The sequence below is a fragment of the Gymnoscopelus microlampas genome (genome assembly GCF_963454915.1).
Source record: "Gymnoscopelus microlampas genome assembly, chromosome: 1".
Classification (NCBI taxonomy): Eukaryota; Metazoa; Chordata; class Actinopteri; order Myctophiformes; family Myctophidae; genus Gymnoscopelus; species Gymnoscopelus microlampas.
Window position 1 is genome coordinate 64,812,679 of NC_139962.1, and position 22,666 is coordinate 64,835,344.

Here is a 22,666-nt window from a genome sequence, read left to right on the forward strand (position 1 = left end):
ATACTGCCTGTCGTGGAAATAACCGATCAGAGATTCCTGTATTTGAGCTGCCTATACATGTGTAATCTCTACACCTGTAATTGTATTCTAAATTGTAAGCTCTATCAACCATTGCTTATTGCACAAATATGGCGTAATTGTGCAATAAGAGATCTTTCTATTTGGGCTGTCTAATTACTCCTTAGTAATTATTCATTAATAATTTGACTTCTTTATCCTAAACCCCTTCATCAACTCCCCATTAACTATCATCAAAGTTTATGTTTGATCACATGCGTCAACACAGGGACATACTTGTATGTTGTTATCCTTTATTTAACCAGGGTAAAACCACTTTGAGGCCAGGGGCGTCACAGCCATTCACTGTGCGTACGACGCGACACCCTCACTCACATGTAGTAGATACGTGATTTCATACCCCCCACTTTTTGAAAAAATAAAAAATAAATATATATACTTTTTTTTTTTGATAATAAATCAGTAAAAGCAGGCAAACATAAGAATTAAATAACCTAACCCTAACCCTAAAACCGAAATAAAGTAACCAAAACACTAAAAAAAACTAACAAAATCCGCCCAAAAACGCAACATTTTGAAAATACAAAATGTGTTTACATTTGACACAAATAAATCACATTTGTACGTTACAAATGTTTTTCACCATTTTTCAAAAATAGCAGATCTACAAGCTCATAGCGCGGCACTTGGTGCCGCGCTATGAGCCTACTGTACACATATACACAAAACATTAAAACTAATTGAAACAAAGCCTCAAGCCGTACTGTAGGCAGAACTTAGATATGTTTGCACAAAACCTTACCAAGCAGCCACTTCTTGAATCTATGTGTGCAAAGTCATAAACAAAAAAAGTTAAAATAAGTAGCAAGACGTTTCAAGGACTAGAACCCAAAATAAATCATATCGGAAAAGCGCTATTATTCTGCCTCGGCACCAGAGATCCAGCTTGCTGATTATTTATCATGGGGTGTGTGGGGGGACGTGAGGTGAGCGGACGCTCTGGGTCTGTTCTTGGCACACATGAGACTCCAAGCTCCAAACTTTACTGAAAAACACAAGGGAGCTGTATCTCTGCTGACCTGTACGAAGCACAGAGCGTTGTATTCCTCTACAATCTCTAGTAAAAAATAACCTCATGCTCCCAGTCCCGTATAGCATAGGGTCCCGTTGCTATCTGGGTCATTCAGCCGGCTCTATGGGCTGATAGTCCTGTTTAATCCATTAAAAACCGGGAATGCATCTGTGTAACCACTTTAACCATTATTTTATACTTAAGCTAATCAAAAATAGCAGATATATAAGCTCATAGCGCAACATTTTCAAATCTTTGAATATATATTTAAAGCAAACATTTTTTACTCAAATATTTGCTTCTGGGGGGTCCCTGGAACAACATATGTTTCACAGGGTCCGTGGCCAAATACATATCATTTTGGGGGTCCTTGACATGAAAACGTTTGAGAACCCCTGATATTATAGCAACATACGTTTTTTTTAACAAACTGTTAGGATTTAGAAGACATGTGTAGAATCCCCAGAGGCAAAGATTTGAGTTACAAATATATAATTTCAAAGATTTGCACACATTTTCATGATTTTTCAAAGAAAGGCACGCGGTGCCGTGCTATGAGCTTGTAGATCGAATAGCCCAAAGAAATAAAAAAATGACACAGATGCGTTCCCGTTCTAAAAGGGTTAATAGTACACTCACTTCCCATGAAGAGACACAGGAGAATAGATCTGCTCCTGACCTTGCCATCCAGGGATGCTGACGGCAAACCGGCAAACCAGTCCCTTTTGGGACTTTAAGGGCGGATTCAGACTGAGTCCGTTTGAATCAAACCGTTCCCGAGTACGATTGGCCTCTCGCAGCTGGCCAGTATTCACATTGGCCAAGATTTTTCCGCACTCGAGACCATTTCATTCAACAGTAATGGTAAATATGTGCCTCATGGGGGCGCTGTGGACTATGGGGCTTTGGGAGAGAGAATGACATTCAAAGAAGAAAAGTCACTTGTCAGAGTCTACAGTGAATAATAAAGTTTGACTGTGTTCCTTACGTTGTCTTTAGTTATAATAACAACAGATCAACAATACACAACCAAAGAAGTGTGTGCACTGGTCTTTGAAACCTCAAAATGTAACGTTGTCTCTGTTAATATGATATTGGCGTCACGGACGCATCCTTGGTATTTTAGCAGTGACATCACGGATTAATCCTTAGTATATTTATCCTTATATACGCGTTCGCTACACATGTGTTTTTTGTTTATTATTTTTCACGGCTCGCGCTACTCAAACACTAGAGGGATTATTATTTCTTGTCAACATTCAAGTAGAACTATGAGAAGGTATAACCCAGCTAAAATAATGTGTCATTATAAAAATATATAAATGATATATGATTAGCAGTCCACTTCCTCCTGTTGGTACGGAGGGCTTCACATTGCATCGTTCCGTACTTGAATACGCATGATCCGGATCCGAGACTACCTCCGGAGGTGGTTTCGGGTACGGTACGGTGATCCGTTTCGGGGAACGATACGCAACGTTCACACTAGGCCTATCACAACATCAGCCAAGTGGTCCAGGGTGCGCACCCGGGACCATAGTGTGAATCCGCCCTTAGTATCTCTCTCTCTCTCTCTCTCTCTCTCTCTCTCTCTCTCTCTCTCTCTCTCTCTCTCTCTCTCTCTCTCTCTCTCTCTCTCTCTCTCTCTCTCTCTCTCTCTCTCTCTCTCTCTCTCTCTCTCTCTCTCTCTCTCTCTCTCTCTCTCTCTCCCTCTCCTGTCCAGAATATCCAACAGTCAGGCCATCAACATCCAGACCCTCGGTACCTCCTCCGTCTTGACCATCGCCAATGTCACCCAGGAGGATTATGGGAACTACACCTGCGTGGCCACTAACAGACTGGGCATCCAGAATGCCAGTCTCTTCCTCTATAGTAAGTTACTCTACTAACAGACTGGGCATCCAGAATGCCAGTCTCTTCCTCTATAGTAAGTTACTCTACTAACAGACTGGACATCCAGAATGCCAGTCTCTTCCTCTATAGTAAGTTACTCTACTAACAGACTGGGCATCCAGAATGCCAGTCTCTTCCTCTATAGTAAGTTACTCTACTAACAGACTGGATATCCAGAATGCCAGTCTCAATAGTAAGTTACTCTACTAACAGACTGGGCATCCAGAATGCCAGTCTCTTCCTCTATAGTAAGTTACTCTACTAACAGACTGGGCATCCAGAATGCCAGTCTCTATAGTAAGTTACTCTACTAACATACTGGGCATCCAGAATGCCAGTCTCTATAGTAAGTTACTCTACTAACATACTGGGCATCCAGAATGCCAGTCTCTATAGTAAGTTACTCTACTAACAGACTGGGCGTCCAGAATGCCAGTCTCTATAGTAAGTTACTCTACTAACAGACTAGGCATCCAGAATGCCAGTCTCTATTGTAAGTTACTTTACTAACAGACTGGATAGATCTACTATTGCAACAACTTTTTTCTTCATACACCTAAGTATAAAATAGGGCATTCATTTATAAAATAACATAACAAGATTAACTATGGAGTTATTAACAGATCATAATCATTACTGAAAACAGTGGCTGCTCCCCAACAATAATTACAAAAAAGAAGTCAGTACCTCATAATGGCCACCAGATGTCACTCACACCTCATGAACTGAAGCTTTTCAGTAGCACAGGTGGAATGTTCATCCTACTATAATCCTACTATAATTCTAGTAACCTCTGTCTGTTTGTCTCTCTGTAGTGGTAGGTGAAGCTACCCGGTTCTGCTCACTGGCTAGACCAATTGCTCTGATTTTGCACACAGCCATTGACCATTACCATCTGAACACAACTGTGAAGCCCGTTTTTCAATTTCATCAAATCTCAGCTTCTTATTAGCGTTTTTGTGTCAAACACTGTCGCCATGGTTACGGGGCTGCCCAGCTATGGGACGAACTGCCTCCCGGGTTGCCAGATCATGTGCGCATATCCCCCCACGGCTGCGCTGCGCCGACCGGGTATGGTCTAGTCCTACTATAATCCTACTATAATTCTAGTAACCTCTGTCTGTCTGTAGTGGTAGGTGAAGCTACCCGGTTCTCCTCAGTGGCTGGACCAATTGCTCTGATTTTGCACACAGCCATTGACCATTACCATCTGAACTTAACTGTGAAGCCCGTTTTTCAATTTCATCAAATCTCAGCTTCTTATTAGCGTTTATGTGTCAAACAATGTCGCCTCCCGGGTTCCCAGATCATGTGCGCATATCCCCCCACGGATGCGTCGACCGGGTATGGTCTAGTAACCATAATTCACTCACACAGTCCTAAAAAAACAGTAGTATAATTTACTTAAAGTCTGATTTAATACTGAGGGATACTACATGTGACCCCCCCCCCCCCCCCCTCTCTCTATCTCTGTGTCAAAGTATGCTGCTCTGTGCCTTTTTTTGTCATGCTCTTCAAGCCTGGACATTTATATATTTGTTTGTCTCTCTCCTGTGCTTGTTTACTGTTTGGTTTCGGTGTTAAGTCATGTTTCTGTAGTTCTGTATGTTCTTATTAGTCTTGTTTTATTCCCCAGGTGTTTCTTTTGAAAAAGAGTAGCCTAATGCAGGTGTAAGACCATTGTGTTTGTATTGTGTTATAGGTATAATGCATAGTTTTCTATGCATTTCGGGGGTTTTGATCACCAAAAAAAAATGTTTCGGCCGCGCGGCTTCGCCATGCGCCCAGTATAGGTGTCCCTTATTTTAATCTCTGGGAGTTGAGTGTTTCCCAGGATTATGTATCTGGACTTTTTGCCCTAGACTTTGATTAGTTATTAAACCCACTCCTCTGTGTTTGTGTCCAAATCTCTCTCTCCCCTCTCTCCTACACTCAACCCCCCCCCCCCCCCTCTCCCTCTCTCTCTCTCTCTCTCTCTCTCTCTCTCTCTAGGACCAGGAACAGGTGTAGACATCAGCGGCTCAGCTTGTGTATCTCACTCACTGTGGCTTCTGTTCAGCTGCATCGTCTGCCTTTTCTTCAAGTGTTAATACTGACCTCCTCCTCCTCCTCCATAGAAGAACCACTTTTTGAAGAACCATTCAGACCAAGGTTCTTGAAGAACCATTTCTTTTAGTGGTTCTATAAACCACTTATGTGTTTTATCCCTGCTTCTGGTCAGACAGAATGAAACTAAGACGATTCACAGAGCCTGAGTTTTATAAATCCTCCCAGGTCAGGAACGGTCAGGAAGGAATCCTGTTGAGGCTCCCACTGAGTGGAACTAACAACAAAGACTTTTTGACAGCAAGATGGAATCACCATAAAACAAGGGGATCAAATACTGAATTTCCTTATATTTCACAGGTTGAAATGTACAAAAAAAGCCCATAAAAGAAAGCGAGACAAGCCATGTTATTACAATCAATGATTAACCAGGTGAAAGTGCAAACATGTCGGAAACAGAGGTGGAGGTGGGAGCTGAGAGAGGTCAGCTCAGCTTCATATTCAACAATCCAGACAACATATGAATGGCTAGCTGTCAGTGAGGAGGGGTCAGTAAAGTGTTCCATTCATTTATAATTAACAGCAATTTATTTTTGGGCCGTTTGGGGAATGTAGACTTGTATATTTATTTATGTTAATGTGTGTCATGTGAGTTTCACAATTTAATAATTGTTATTTAAACACCAAATCTCTTCATCGGAAATAGCAGATCCAAATGTTGGCCTATTAACCCTTTAAGGCCGGGAAGGAAACGCATGTGTGTCATTTTAAAGGTGTAGTGAAATGAAAAATATGTTTTTCACATTTTTAGAGCATATCCGTGGTCATCATATGGGCATACCTACCAATAGATGCCAAAAAAAATGAAAAAAAAACATTTTTGTGTATTTTTGTCTCCGCCAGGCCGAAAGGCATGGCGAGAGAGTATGTTTTACCCCTTGTCCGTCCGTCCGTCCGTGTGTCCGTCCTTCGATCTGTCTGTGTACAGCTAATCTCCGGCACCGTTGGCTTGCTCGCAGCCAAACTGTGCACACACATTCCCTGGATACCAGAGCAGAACCTCTGCCCCAAATTTTTCACAGGGGCCTGTTATAGCGCCACCAGGAGGCCGATTTGTGCAGAACTCATTTTTTGACAGTACTCCTACAGATTTTGTCCCAAAATCCCGCAAATCGGTACACAGTATCTCTATTGTCATTAAACGAAACGGGTCTTTCAGATTTCTAATATTCCATCCTGATTGGCCAAAAATGTCTTCCAAGTTTGCAGGAGTGCTCCGTTTTGAACAAAATGCCTCAAATCATGAACACAGCATGCGATTTCCGTGAAATTTTGCACGCACATTCCCATTAGGCCGAGGAAGAACTACCATTTGAAAATATTCAAATCAGCCTCATGGTGGCGCTATAACAGGCCGATTCGTGTTTTTACCTATAATTGCACCGATCTGTGTAAAACTTTGTATGCACACTCCCTATAGGTCAAGGAAAAACCTTTGCCCTGCATTTTTCACATCTGCGTTTTATAGCGCCACCAGGAGGCCGACTTATGTAAAACACATTTTTTTATACTACTCCTTCCAATTTTATCCAAATTTCACGCAAATCGGTACACATGATCTCTATAGTCATGTGATCACGATGGATGTGTTTGATTTTTTATATTCCATACTGATTGGCTAAGATTGACATCTAAAGTTTGCATTATTGGCTTGTTTTGAACACAATTCCGCAAATCATGAACGCACCGTCCAATTGCGCTCAAACTTTGCACGCACATTCACACTATGTTGAGGAACAAATGCCACCCTTTTAACATTGGCCTGTTATAGCGCCACCAACAGGTCTAATTTAGCGAAACACATGTTTTTAACAAAATGCCTCAAATCATGAATGCAGTCAGTCTGATTGTCGTGCAAGGCCTAAGAAGAAATGGCACCCTTTTCACGTTGGCCTATTATAGCGCCACCAGGAGGCCACAATAGCCTACCTGACCTGGCGGAGACCTGTGCTCCGAGGAGCACTTTTTCTAGTTACATCTAAAGTCCCTAAAAAGCCAATCTTAATTACTTCCTGTAAACGAAAACGTGCTGCGTGATGACATAACGCAGCCTTCATGAAAATAAATGAATCTTGATTACATGCACCTGTTTGATTCCCATAGCTGCACGTTCTTCAAACACAGCTGATTTTAATTACAGAGATACTCCGTTTTGAATCTCATTGAAGATGAGTGTATTACTCATTTTAAACTTCATCTGCACACTAAAATATGTATCTGAAAACATTATAGGTTAGAAATAAGCCAGGTAGTAGCAAACGTGCTTCACTGGCCGTCTCTCTCTCACTTGTAAACAAACACTAGCCGTGTGCCGCACGGCTGAAGTGATTGAGATCCAACGTCCCATAGCCTGAAGGGATGGGACCTTCTGATTGGTTTAGAGTCGTTGAGCCGACGTTTCAGGCTGAACCTTCAAAATAAAATGACCGAAAATGTCACTTCAGTGCGTCTTTAAGGTTTCTTTGGCTATTCAAAAATAGCAGATATACAAGCTCATAGCGCGGCACTGAGTGCCGCGCTATGAGCTTGTATATCTGCTATTTTTAGAACAATCGTGTCCCTGGAACAAAATATTTTTAGATGGGAGGGGGTCCGCGGACAAATACATATTATTTTGGGGGTCCTTGACACAAAAAGTTTGAAAACCATTGATAATAATAATGAGCAACATAAGTAAAAAAGAATATGAAAAACAATTTTAGGAAAAGAAAAACTGTTAGGATTTACAAGACATTTGTAAAATGTTGAGGTTTTTTTTGAGTGAATTTGTAAAAAGATTTGAGTTAAAAACTTTCGCTTTAAAAAAGTATATACTGTATATATTCAACCTAAAGATTTGCACACATTTTCACAATTTAAAAAATAAATAGCAGATCTACAAGCTCATAGTGCGGCACTCGGTGCCGCACATGATATATCTGCTATTTTTATGTAGCCAAACAAATCTTAAAATGACACAGACGCGTTCCCGGTCTTAAAGGAGAATTCCGGTCATTTTAAGTGTTATGTTTGATGTGTGTCAAATCACTTACCAACGTAGAAATGAAAATCGCGTTACTCCACAGAGCCCCCTATCAACCCCCACCGTTGGCATTATAGGAGGATATAGGATAGCCCAAATTCGCCTATTTTAACCAATGCAAAGTCTGTTTTTTTGCTTCTAGTACTCATTGTTGAGTCCCATGATAATGTAACAGGCGCTAAAACTCCCGACAAGCTAACGGCTAATAACAGAACGAGCTAATGCTGGTTGCTGGTTTCTCTCCCGACCTGGCAACCTGGGGCTGCCATGCAGAGAGATAAGCAGCCCCAGCGTTAGCTCGTTTGTTATTAGCCGTTAGCTTGTCGGGAGTTTTAGCGCCTGTTACATTATCATGGGACTCAACAATGAGTACTAGAAGCAAAAAAACAGACTTTGCATTGGTTAAAATAGGCGAATTTGGGCTATCCTATATCCTCCTATAATGCCAACGGTGGGGGTTGATAGGGGGCTCTGTGGAGTAACGCGATTTTCATTTCTACGTTGGTAAGTGATTTGACACACATCAAACATAACACTTAAAATGACCGGAATTCTCCTTTAAAGGGTTAAGATGGTTGCAGGAGACCCCTGTTACTGAACAAACACTCTAGAGCCTTCAAGGCTTTCTTTGTGTTTAACATCAATGATACGAAGCAGTGTCTCTCCACCTGTGGGTTGACAATCGTTGCTACTTTTGAAACATTTTAAAAGTGAAAGCTCTTAAGTGTGTCTGTGGGTTTTATAACATTGAACCAATTAAAATTATTGTTAACAACGGCTAAATAATTACATTCAATCCAGGATGTTTTTTTCTTATTTTCTTTTCCTGAAAATGAATGCTTTTGGACTTTTGGATGTTTAAACTGTTTAACACATTTAGCACCACGGTTGTATTTAACACATTTAGCACACACACACACACACACACACACACACACACACACACACACACACACACACACACACACACACACACACACACACACACACACTGTGTGTGTGTGTGGGGGGGGGGGGGGGGTTACATTTGTATAAAAAAAACAGTACTGTATAATTGTGTTTATACTGGAGATGGACTTGATGGAGTTTTGCCAGAACATTGCAAACTGTCATTAAAGGCTTTTTTTGTATCGTGTTTGTATCAATATAAAAAAAATCACAAATTACACTATAATACCTTAATAATAAGTTATTATTATTAATAATATTATTATGTACAGTAGTAAGGAAAAGTAAGAAGTCATTGAGACAGGAAATAACCCAGTATAATACACTGGGTTATTTCCTGTCTCAATGACTTGTTACTTTTATACTTTTTTTGGAAAATGATAAGAAAGAAAGAAAGTAATACTTAAAAAGTTATAAAACAAATTCAAACAAATAATTGATAGACCATGACCCCCTCACATATTAGAAGGACAATATCAGTCACCAAAACCAAAGATGGGTGTTTTCGATGAATCTATCATGGTTAAAAGGAAGTTTGAAGGGAAGGGGGCAAGTCTGATAAAACGAATATCAAATATCTAAATACTGAATCAAGCAACTTAAAAACTGTCCCTGAGTAGAATGACCCCAAACATGTTTGAAAGTGAAATATCCCTTTAAGTACAATTTGGGGGTGTCTGTACTTTACTAATGTCTTTCACTCCACAACATTTCAAAGACAAATATAGCTGCAAGCAGCGATAATACGGGGCCAGGAGAGAGAAAGAAAAATGATAATTCCTTTAACAGGTCAGTTCATGAAAGTCCTTGCGGTCTTGTTTCCAATGAGGGCCTGTGAGCAATTAGGGGTTAAGAGTCTTGCTCAGGGACAAATTTCATTTCGTCGACACATTTGCTGACCTGGCCTGGAATCGTACCTGGGCCAACCAGAGCCTCTGGCTCCCTAACCACTCAGCTATGGCCGTGGCCGACCCTCAGAGAGAGAGAGAGAGAGAGAGAGAGAGAGAGAGAGAGAGAGAGAGAGAGAGAGAGAGAGAGAGAGAGAGAGAGAGAGAGAGAGAGAGACATGGAAACGGAATAGATTGAAGATAGAAACGGAATAGATTGAAGAGAGAGAGAGAGCCATGGAAACGGAATAGATTGAGTCATGTTTTTTGCAATTCAACTTAAATGAGTCTGCATCAAGTGAGGCTTGAACCGGAAACCTTGCGATCGTGAGGCACACTTAGGTAGCTGCAACACTACCTATAGTGCTATAGCTTTGTCTAGGCTGATATTGTCTGTTGAGGATCACAAACTCTTGCCTTCTGTCATGACCCAAGCCCCTGTTTCACTAACACAAAGATCACTCGTTCACAAACCATTTACCAATGAAGAAATTGTACATCTCCTCAGAACCAAAACTAGTGAAAGTAGCCGATCTACAAGCTCACAAACCATTAAAAGTTGTCAGATTGTACATCGGCTATTTTCACAATGAAGTATGTTATACATTGAAAAAACGTACTCTCATTGCTATCTGAAAAGTTGTGAGATTGTAGATCAGCTATTTTCACAATGAAGTATGTAAAAAACACTCAATTAAGTATTTCATGTTATCTTTAACAATAGCAGATGTATTCATTGATAGTCATGTTGTGTGAAATGCAACTTAGATGAAGTCTGCACCAAGTGAGGCTTGAACTGGTGACCTTCAGGTTGTGGGGCACACATTTAAGCAAGAAGCCACCAACAGACAAGAACCTGTGAAAGGAGATCACACAGATGATACAGTTTCACGCAAATAGCTGAAAAATCCTGGGTTTAAGTGTTTTTCAAACTGCTCAAGATTGCGGACAATATAAGGGCGGTGCTTACTGGTTAACGTGATAGATGTGTTCCTCATTAGTCAAGGCACATGTGTAAGCAGGTCTAATGGCTGTCGGCCAAACGAGGCATGACTTTTGCCTGTTTAAAGTTTCAATTTTCAAAAAATTGCTATAGCGCCCCCGTTTGACCAATTGGAGTAAGATTGGTTTCAGTGATATTTGGAATGGCCCTTTACATTTCTGCAAAGTTTCAAAGAATGGTAAGTCTGCATGTATGTGTTAGGGGCAGATGAATAATTGTCATAAAACTGCAATATTCATTGGCTCATTAAAGCTTCATTTTTTCACTTATGGAAGATATTTTGCAAACGTTTTTTGGTATAGGTCCAAAGTTCATGTGTAAAAAGTTTCGTGCAGATTACTCAAAAATCCCAGGAGGAGATAGGTTTTAACTGTTTTTCATATAATTCGAAATGGTGGGAGATCTAAGGGTCAGAGGTCAAAAGTCAGAGTGTGAAAGTTGTTCATCATGAGGAGACGCATGTGTGTATTGAAGTTTTATGGCTGTAGGTAAAACAGGGCATGAGTTGTACCTGTTCAAAGTTGGCATTTTCAACTGAGTGCTATAGCGCCACCTTTTGACGAAAGATTGTGAGATTTATTTTTTGATCGTTTTTCATGACCATCTATCATATGGCCGAGTTTCATAAAAAGCGTATGCACGGTTCAGCCAGTACTGGCAAAAACGGCAGAAGAAGAAGAAGAAATGGAATAATGCGAATAACAATACGGGTCCATGCTGGAAGCCTGGCCCCGTAAATATTGCACTCTTGACTCGACTACTTTCCTAGGAAGTACATCATGAATTAAAGGGATATTTCACTTTCCAAAAAACGTTGGGTCATTTTATCGTCTACTCAGGCTTTTGTGAGCCCCCCAGACCGTTTTTAAGTTGCTTGATTCAGTATTTAGATTTTTGATATTCATTTTATCAGACACGCCCCCTTCCTCTCCCCTGTCAGGTGACAAGAAGGTCAGTTGGCTCTCATGCATTGAAGGAGGCATGAGCTCGGCCCTGGCCTCCCTAGGTTGGCAGAGGGAAGGTAGTGCCCAGGATTACATAGACAATTGGCACTGGGTGTAAAAAATAGGGTTACAAAATCGTGGGATAAAAATTTTAGGAGTGAAAAAACACCCGTCCTTGGTTCTGGTGACTCATACTGCCCTCCTAATACGGGAGGGGGCGGTGTTTTTTCGATAACTTTTTTCATTTATTTTATATATTTTTTTTTATTGTATTTAATTTTTTTCATTTTCCAAAAAGAATATTAAAAAATAAATGAAAAAAGTAATCGAAAAAACACGGCCCCCTCGCGTATTAGGAGGGCAGGATGAGTCCAGAACCAAGGACGGGTGTTTTTGATGAATCTAACATGTTAAAAATGGAGTTTGAAGTTATAATGGGTTTGTATAGGAAGGGGGCGTGTCTGATAAAATGAATATCAAATATCTAAATACTGAATCAAGCAACTTAAAAACTGTCTGGGGGGCTCACAAAAGTCAGAGTAGACGATAAAATAACCAAACGTTTTTTTGAAAGTGAAATATCCCTTTAACCACTTAGGCTGTATATTAAATCTGCTACTTTCACTATTTTAGAAATTAGTTAAGCAATGCATTGATATGAAAATGAACACATCCTTTGTAATTTGTACTTTTTATTTGTATTTACTTATTGCGTATTGTTTAAAGCAGTAGTTCTCAAACTGGGGGTCGGGACTGATCCTAAATTATTTTGGGGGGTCCCCAGCTGATTAGCTTAATGTGTAACAATGTTTTCTCACTCAACAGTAAACAAACCAACATACAGTATAAGTGTATTTCTAAAGTTACAGTTGAATGACTTGTAAGACCTTTTTAATACTAATTTGACCAAATCGTCAAATAAGACAAACGTTGTGAAAATAGCCGATCTACTTGCAGTGCAAGGTCTTGTGAGCTTGTAGTTAAAATGGTAAATTTATATAACGCTTTTTTCCAAAGCGCTTTACATAGATTGTGCATTACATTCACCCATTCACACACCAATGGCGGAGGAAACCATGCAAGGCACCAACCTGCTCATCGGGAGCAATTAGGGGTTCAGTGTCTTGCTTATGGACACTTCGACAGTAACGCTTCTGGAGGAGCCCGAGATCGAACTGGAAACTTCACGGCTTCCATCTGGCCGCTCTACCCCTCTACCCCTGAGCCACTGCCGCCCCAGTTCAGCTAGTTTCACAATATTTATCTGTGGCACCGATTCCACAGTGTTTATCAGGGTTGGGGGTCACCAGTTCAAATATGATTCTTTTGGGGGGTCACAGGCTGAAAAGGGAAAATGGGAACCCTTGAGCTAAAGCCTGTAATTAAAAAAAAACAAAAAAACTACTCCAGTGCTTTAACTCAAGTGCAACTTTCACTTGTAGTTGAGTATTTGCCACAACCACTGTATCTAACCCAGCAAAATAGCTCATTTTAATCACTAGGTTGGCTCAAATGAATAAATCAATATATGGTTTAATTTTGACCTAGCAATAGTTAAGTTACACAGCTGTGTGTGTGTGTGTGTGTGTGTGTGTGTGTGTGTGTGTGTGTGTGTGTGTGTGTGTGTGTGTGTGTGTGTGTGTGTGCGTGCGTGCGTGCGTGCGTGCGTGCGTGCGTGCGTGTGTGTGTGCTAAATGGGTTAAATACAACCGTGGTGCTAAATGTTAGTGTGTTCTCCGGTTGGGGAGGTTTGGGCCAGAATACATAGGATGTCAGGGAAAACTGTGAGATCAATAATGCCAGTGTTAAAAAAGGAGAGCAGAGAAGCAGTAAATAACAAGGAAAAAGAAAATGTGTGTTAGAGTCTTTCAGGATGTTCATAATCCCAAATCATTAGGAGAAAAATGCCTTAGGATAAGGAAGGAAGTATTGGAAATAGAAGAGTGGAGGTTAAGTCATGAGTGTGAAGATTATAGTCCGTATAATACATATTTTTCTCTAAAAGAACTTAAGGATGCGGTGCAGGCAGGGGCAAATACCACTCCAGGGCAAGACAGAATAAGTTATGCAATGTTTAAACAAGTGGATGATATTGTGTTGGATTAAATCCTTGCGCTATGTAATTATATATGGGAGGTAGGAAAATTACCACAGAAATGGAAGCATGCGGTGGTAGTCCCAATTCTGAAGCCAGGAAAAGATCCATCTTGCCCATCATCCTATCGGCCAATAGCTCTAACATCTGTGCTGTGTAAGGTGATGGAAAGAATGGTCACAAACAGGCTGGTCTATTTCAGAGGAGGACAGAGGAGTAAAGGGGGGAGGCTGTATTTTTTGGTACAGCCGTCTATTAAAAAAAGATGTGTGCAATGGGTTCTGGGAGAAGGGATGAAATTGTAATAACCAGGCTGAGACTGGGACACTGTGGTTAGCCAGTTGCTTAAAACCCATAGGCAAACACCCAGACGGGCTTTGCCAATGTGGACAGCTGGAGACAGTACAACATGTTTTGTTCTCATGTGAGAAGTAGGCTACAGCAGTGAGAGACAGCAGATGCTTGAGGAAATGACAGACCAGGGGCTTAAAGTCTTCTCCTTAAAGACTATTTTTACATCAGAGGTGAATTCCCAGAAAATTGGAAAAGCAGTCCTGATGTTTGATGTACTTTATTTAGTAAGACATGAGAAATACAGTACATGGAAGTACAAATTCACAATATAAGGCCTACTAAACTGGGAGACTCATTAAGCACTGGGCTTGTTTAAGGTGGAGATCCCCATGCACACAAATCATGATGACATAAGAGACAGACAGATATATACACTACTATACAGAATGTCATAGGCTACAATCAGTTTACAGGTTACTGGTATGAAAGGTGAAAAATATGTACAAAAGGAAAAGAAAAGGGGGGGGGGGGGGGGTAGGGGGGTAGGTTAAGGCTTGGGGTAGGTTAAGACTTGGACAGGGTCCATTTTAGAATTGCAGCCTCCTGAAGGTGTATCTGAGGTTTCTCCACTCTACTGAACTAATTTATATGATAAAGTGTAGGGTAAAACAGTAAAACCCTTCGCCTGTGGAGGGCAGCATTACACGCGTTAGTGTACAGCCTGCCGGAAACCTAAAAGAAGAAGAAGAATGTTAGTGTGTTTGTTCTGTGTGCCCCCCACCACCACCACCAGATGGCGCTCATGGTAAATGTCCTGCCAGTGCTCTGCTCTCTAGAAAGCCCACTGCTAAAAAGCTCACTGCTAAAATACCATAGATATCCTGACATAATTACTAAGATACTTGATTAAGAGTAGGCCTAGGTCGCTAGTACATTTACTCTTAATAGAGATGTAGAGAACTGTATGAGTGGCTTCAACTATTCAAATAAACTAAACTATTTATTAAACCATTCTGTTCTGTTGACATGAAAGAAAGCGCTGCGCTGCGGACCACCTTTGTTGTGACACACTCTCAGTCAGCGTTGCCAGATTTTGCGAAAGAAACAAGCCCAAAAGAAGTGACTATGTCACATGCTCGCTTTAAAGTTTAAACCTATTATATCGGCTATTTGAAAATAGCCGATCTACAAGCTCGTTGTGAGCTTGTAGATCTGCTATTTTCAAAAAACCCTGCAATAAAATGTGGAATATTTGGAATATTCTTGAAACGTTCTAACAACACAAACCCTCCCTGGCACAAAACATTTAGGGATAGCCTACATTTGAGAACCACTGGTTTAAATACTAATTCAAACATTTGGAAGCAAGCCTCAATAAGCAAGAAACAAGCCCTAAAAACCGCAACCCGCAACTACCCAATATTTCCAAGCAACTTTTCAGAAAAAGAAGCCCAAAGTCACTTACAATAAGCAGACATGGCAACGCTGCTCTGAGTCCGTCAGTCAAACGCAGCCGTGTAGAAAATGCGCTCGTCCAAATAGTTCCTCCCGGATATCACTTTGTATTGTATCGCTGGGTCATTAATTATAACTCTATGAGCTGGGTTAGTATGGAGCTCCTCCTGTTAAACTTGCCTGTTGTTTATTTCATTTGATTTACAGTCAACACAAATGGCAAAACCTGAGACTGCTTGACATCCTACAAATACTAGAGGTATTTGTTTTTAAAATAATGATTTCTGTCTCATTTGGTTCAATTTGTACACTCTGAGTTCTTATAGTTGTTTAGCCTACTTATGATTGATTGATTGAATGAATACTTTATTAACAGTTTGCACAAAAAAAAGCACACAGTATAGTTCTAAACAAGGTCTGCTAAAAGGATTAAACCCAAGAAAGCAGTAGCACTATATGACTTGTTTCCATCAGTGGTGGAAAAAGTACTCAAATGTTTTACTTCAGTAAAAGTATCAATACTGCAATGTAGAAGTAAAAGTCCAGAATAACAAATTTACTTGAGTACAAAGTACAAAAGTAATGGTATCAAAATATACTTTAAGTAAAAAAGTAAAAGTACTCATTATGCAGAATGTCCCATTTCATAAGATTTCAAATGTATAAAAAAATCTTTAGAAAATAGCAGATCTACAAGCTCACAATGTGTTGCATAGCGACACACTGTGAGCTTGTAGATCTGCTATGTTCAAATGGCCGAAATGTATATAGGGCTGAAGTGGTTAGTTTATGTTTTGTAATAATAATCAAAATCTACATAGTAACTAAAGTTTTCAAAGGCTTGGACTTTTCACAGGGCTCTTAGAGAGGTTTTGAAGGAGAGTAAGGATTCACACTTCTTTATGACTGTTGGTATAGAGCAGGGGTCTTCAACAGGGGTCCGGGACCCCTTGGGGGTCCTCAGAGCTACTAGGGTCCGCCAAATCTTTGTGTGATAGGATTTCGATTTTTTGACATTAGCCACAACCCTAGAATTCCTTTTCTAAGGGGAACATTAGCCGAAAATAGCAGATCTACAAGCTCTCAACGCCTCGCGCTGCGAGGCGCTGAGAGCTTGTAGATCTGCTATTTTTGGCAAAGAGGCTATAGGTGTAGAGGGAGGAGCAGACTAAGTTAAAAAAAACTTTAATCTGAAAAAAAAAGTTTATACTGTACAATATAGAGTAGGGGGTCCCTGCTTCATCTCTCTCAGCAAGGGGGTCCTTGGCTTGAAAACGTTGAAGACCCCTGGTATAGAGCATTCCACATTTTGGTGGCATAGCATTAGAACACATTTAACCCCTTGTTTGACCCAAATCTGGAGGGGGGGGGGGTTATATTTGTTGGGGCTTTTTCTGCTTTTATTTGATAGAATACAGTAGAGTAGACTGACAGGAAATGGGGTTCGAACCTAGGCTGCATTAGCAGCCTGGTTGAATGGAGATAAATTGGGTCTTGGAATTCAAAAAGTCTTGAGAACCGATGCTCTTATTCTACTGTGTGCTTCAGGAAACTAGTGTTTTCCTCTGGAAGTGAAAAGCAGCCGTTGTGTTTCCTATGAGTGAGTCAGAACTGCCTTAACACTGTAGCTACCCCACCCTGTGGGACTCCACCTAGTAGCAGTAGCAGCAAGGGGTGTGTGTGCGTGTGTGCTACAGGCAGTGGCATAAAGTAACTTTAGTTACTAGTTAGTTTGTAGATTTTGATTACTATTACAAAACATACATTAACCACTTCAGCTCTATACACATTTCAGCCATTTGAAAATAGCCGATCTACAAGCTCACAATGCGACGCATTGTGAGCTTGTAGATCTGCTATTTTTAGAAGATTTTTATGCTTTTTATACGTTTAAAAACGTGTGAAATGGGACCTTCTGCATAACGAGTGGTATGTTACTACCACTTATATCTATCTGTCTCTTATGTCATCATGATTTGTGTGCATGGGGATCTCATTTTAAACAAGCTTAGTGCTTAATGAGTTTTCCAGTTTAGAAGACCTTGTATTGTGAATTTGTACTTCCATGTACTGTTATGTACTGTCATGTACTGTTCTTACTAAGGCCTAGGCTACACGTATATGGATCTTTTACTAAACGGATATTTTAGTCCTCCGTTTTTAAAAAGAATCCCTGGCCACATGACAAAGATTTAAAAAAATCCCTGTCCACACGTAGACGCAGAAACGCATTGATCAGCGGCAAGTTTCAAGTTCAGATTTTATATTTACATTTATTTTATATATGAGGGGCCAAATACAAATACATTTTAATCACATGTTAAGGCCCAATACTGCAATAGCTGCATTATTTTAATAGCATACGTGAACAGCATACGTGAACATAAACGAAAACAACATTATTAGGGCGCAGCTGCAGCGCAAACAGTAGCCATGGTTCACATGACGCTTGTATACGAGCCGTCCGTGGCTCGGGGGTAAAGCACTTTATATTTGACATCTGAACGTTTATGTACATGTGAGAGTTGACAATGTAAAAAAAAATCGAACACCACCATAAAGCAGGGACTCTCGGCACCATGACTGTCATGGTATGCCAGTCATGTTTCAGGGCTGAGTTTTACTTCATCAATTCATTCCATGGGCGGTCGTCCCAAAACTCCCCGACCCACGCACCTTTGGAGCGGGCCACCCGCTCTACTCGGCGCAGAGAAAGAGGGTTTTCATCACACAGTGAATGAGCTACTTTTCCCACCACTGTCTTATTATTAATTATGACATTATTTTGCCATAAATGAGCGTGCCTTGTTTCATAGACTGTAAGTATTGCTCTCTCTCTCTCTCTTCATGTATTATTATAATGACCATGAGCGGTCCGGTGTGTATTATTATATTATTTATTTATTATTATAATGACCATGTGCGAATGCGCGATGACGTCATCGTTTCTCAAAATCTCCGGATTACATGTCCACACAGATCCACTGAAACGCATGTTTTGGAAAACCTTCACTTATTTATCCGTTTACAAAAATATCCGTTTTAGCAGCCAAAAACACCGTTTGTGTGTGGCTGAAAGGCCCAAACGCACACAAAAATGTGCGTTTAGAAAAAGATCCATGTACGTGTAGCCTAGGCCTAAATAAAGTACATCAATCAATCAATCAACTTTTGGTATGTTTGATACCAATACTTTAGTACTTTTACTCAAGTCAATTTTGAATTCTGGACTTTTACTTGTAACAGAGTATTTCTACATTGCAGTATTGATTACGTTTACTTAAATCAGTAGTTCACCCAAAAAATTACTTATTTTCTATCAATTACCCAATGAAGCGTTTAATTCATGGAGATGTATTTGTTTTTGTCACATTCCTAAGCCAATACTTCGATGACCGGCGGAACGATGCTAATGTATCCGGTAGTCTCCTTTGAGTCTCCTACCAGAGAGACCACCGGTCATCAAATTATTGGCTCAGGAAAGCGACACAAAAAAAAAAAGAACTCCATGAATTCAATGCTTCATGGGGTGTGCAATTGATAGAAAATAAGAAATATTTTGGGTGAACTACTCCTTTAAGAAAAACATTTGAGGGCTTTTTCCGCCGCTGGCTACAGGTCTGTTTACATTTTCAACCTTGTTCATTTGCACGGCAGCATTCCATGTCAGCAGCGTTGGGGTGGTGGTAAAGCCTGGAGATCGAGGCTAGGGTGGTGGTGGCTATGCTGTGGTGAGGTGAGGCAGGTAGGTCATAAGATACATTCCTGTTGACCCATTATTTAAACGTTATGATGAGGTCTGTGTGTTCACACTGCATTGTTCAGAACAGGATGAACAGGTTTCTCTTTTCTTTTCTGTAAACCAGACCGATCACAGCTGTTTGCTCAGGATTTATATGAGGACGTACTCTGTTCATATTCATATTTAAGCTTATGGCTTATATTTCTAGAAAGTCGTGTTGTAAAATAAGCACTGTTGTATTATAGGAATGCAGCCAAACCCTTGTTATCATAATAAAACCCACACACACGCACACACGCGCACACACACACACACACACACACACACACACACACACACACACACACACACACACACACACACACACACACACACACACACGAACTCGTGGAATAATCTATTCATACACAGAGCTCCACCCTCCTCTGAGCACACTGTCCAATAAGATGTGATTCAGCTGTTCAGCAGGTAAAACAACTAAACAAACAAACCGGTTCTCTCTCTCTCTCTCTCTCTCTCTCTCTCTCTCTCTCTCTCTCTCTCTCTCTCTCTCTCTCTCTCTCTCTCTTCTTTCTCATTCTTATGTTTCTCAGACACTGTGTGTTTGTTCAGCAGCACACACTTGGATTTCTATCTTCTCTTCTTATAGGTAAGGCGAGGCTAGGCCTGGCACAATTATTACATAAATCGTCTAATTGCAGATAATCGCAATTATTTTTGCAATAATCGTTTCCATGTTGAAATTTGTTTCCACATTTTCAAATATAAAAAAATCGACAAGCAACAACGCGTCACAAAGTGATGCGTTGTAAGCTTGTAGATCAGCTATTTCTGCTATTTTATTTGTCATAAAAGGCAAGCAGAATGTATTTTTATTCATGTGCTCCCATGTTCAATGCCAAACACTCAATTAAATTGTTAATCGCAATTATTTGAGTGACAATTAAACGTCAACTTAACCCATTAAGACCTGGAACTGTGTCATTTTTAGATTTGAGCTAAAAAGCATTATTTTACACTTTGGGCTATTCAAAAATAGCAGATCTACAAGCTCATAGCGCAAGTGCCATGCTACGAGCTTGTAGATCTGCTATTTTTGAAAAATCGTGAAAATGTGCGCAAATCCTTTGAATATATATATATATATATTTAAAGCGAACATTTTTAACTCAAATCTTTGCTTCTGGGGGTCCCTGGGGGTCCGCGGCCAAATACATGTCATTTTGGGGGTCCTTGACATGAAAAAGATTGAGCATCACTGATATAGAAACAAACGTTTTTCAGAAAACTGTTGAGATTTAGGAGACATGTAGAATCGGCTTCAGGTCGTAAACGTGACAGCCCTAGGCAAGGTATGGCAAGTTTAGGAAAACGAGGTGCTCTTTTTTTTACAACTGAGTGACAAAATGACGTGCCAAAAAGGGAGAAGACCAAGGTGCACCCGTGGAATAAGAAAACAAAAAAAGCCTTTATTAAATTGGCTGCTGCATGGCAAGCATAGAAAATAATGCACCTGTGTTTGTGTGTGTGTGTGTGTGTGTGTTGCGGCACACACGCCTTCATCCAGGGTGACTCAGTGGGAAGTTTATTTGTAGCACATTTCGACACTAAGTGCTTTACTCAAAACAGTAGCGTTCACTTCACTGAGCTTTCTTTCTCTCAGTCAGTTGTTTGTTCTGCACTTTCCTTCCCACAGGATCTGCTGCTGTTGGCACCTGGCGGAGCAAACACACCTTTTGGCTTAAAGAGTTCAAACCGCTCCACGGCACACTCCACCCTGGTTCAACAGCTACACTGCACCCAGTGCTGGAAAAAAGTACTACATTTTTTTGACGTAAGTAAAAGTATCAATACTGCAATGTAGAAATACTGTGTTGTAAAAGTCAGAATTTACTTGAGTAAAAGTACGAAAGTATTGGTATCAACATATACTTAAAGTACAAAAGTAAAAGTACACATTATGCAGAATGTCCCATTTCACAAGTTTTCAAATGTATAAAAATCTTTTGAAAATAGCAGATCTGCAAGCTCGACGCGTTGTGAGCTTGTAGATCGGCTATTTTCCAATGGCCAAAATGTATATAGGGCTGAAGTGGTTAATGTATGTTTTTTTTGTAATAATAATCAAAATCTACAGAGTAACTAGTAACTAAAGTTTCCAAATAATTTTAGTGGAGTAAAAGTATGTGGAGTGTGGAGTAAATATTTGGAATCCGAGATGCAGTGGAGTATAAGCAAAAATTGGAAATACTCAAGTAAAGTACAGATACCTCAACATTGTACTTAAGTACAGTGCTTGAGTAAATGTACTTAGTTACTTTACACCGCTGATCCTTCCATCATTCTAACATCCTAACTTCCAGAATCAGACTTTTATTTTATACTTTTATCTCAGGTTTGTACATCAATTTCACATTTTCATCACTTGTATATGTATCATCATGCATCATTTATATATGAAGAAGAAGAAGAAGAAGAAGAAGAAGAAGAAGAAGAAGAAGAAGAAGAAGAAGAAGAAGAAGAAGAAGAAGAAGAAGAAGAAGAAGAAGAAGAAGAAGAAGAAGAAGAAGAAGAAGAAGAAGAAGAAGAAGAAGAAGAAGAAGAAGAAGAAGAAGAAGAAGAAGAAAATAGAGGAGCACAGGTCTCCGTCAGGTCAGGTAGGTTATTGTGGCCTCCTGGTGGTGCTAAAATAGGCCAATGTGAAAAGGGTGCCATTTGTTCAAGTGCTTTTCACTGCAATCGGACACTGCATTCATGATTTGAGGCATTTTGTTCTGAAAATGTGTTTTGCAAAATTAGACCTGCTGTTGGCGCTATAACAGGCCAATGTGAAAAGGGTGGCATTTCTTCCTCAGCCTAATAGAAATGTGCGTGTTAAATTTCACGGAAATCGCAAGCTGCATTCATGATTTGAGGCATTTTGTTCAAAACGGACCAATCCTGCAAACTTTGGAAGCCAATCTTAGGCAATCAGGATGAAATATGGGAAATCGGATAAATCCGTGTTGATCACATGACTATAGAGATACTGTGTACCAATTTGTGTGATGTTTGGACAAAATATGTAGGAGTAGTATCAATAAATGTGTTTTGCACATATCGGCCTCCTGGTGGCGCTATAACAGGCCAATCTGAAAAAAATGGGCCAGAGGTTCTGAATTGGCATCCAGGGAGTGTGTGTGCACAG

The 22,666-nt window shown here is 40.2% G+C and overlaps 2 protein-coding genes across 2 annotated transcripts in view; one reads left to right on the forward strand and one right to left on the reverse strand.

Moving 5' to 3' along the window:
• LOC311051919 (limbic system-associated membrane protein-like) overlaps nucleotides 1-5,872 on the forward strand; it is a 182,942-nt gene extending 177,070 nt beyond the window's left edge. The window contains exons 7-8 of the mRNA XM_084066645.1: nucleotides 2,814-2,962; nucleotides 4,976-5,872. Of these exons, the coding sequence (XP_083922771.1) occupies nucleotides 2,814-2,962; nucleotides 4,976-5,073 (247 nt within the window). The 3' untranslated portion in view covers nucleotides 5,074-5,872. The remainder of the gene's footprint in view (nucleotides 1-2,813; nucleotides 2,963-4,975) is intronic.
• Nucleotides 1-22,666, reverse strand: part of LOC311051909 (GTPase IMAP family member 8-like) — a 644,135-nt gene that overhangs the window by 486,854 nt on the left and 134,615 nt on the right. The gene's annotated exons all lie outside the window — the stretch shown is intronic.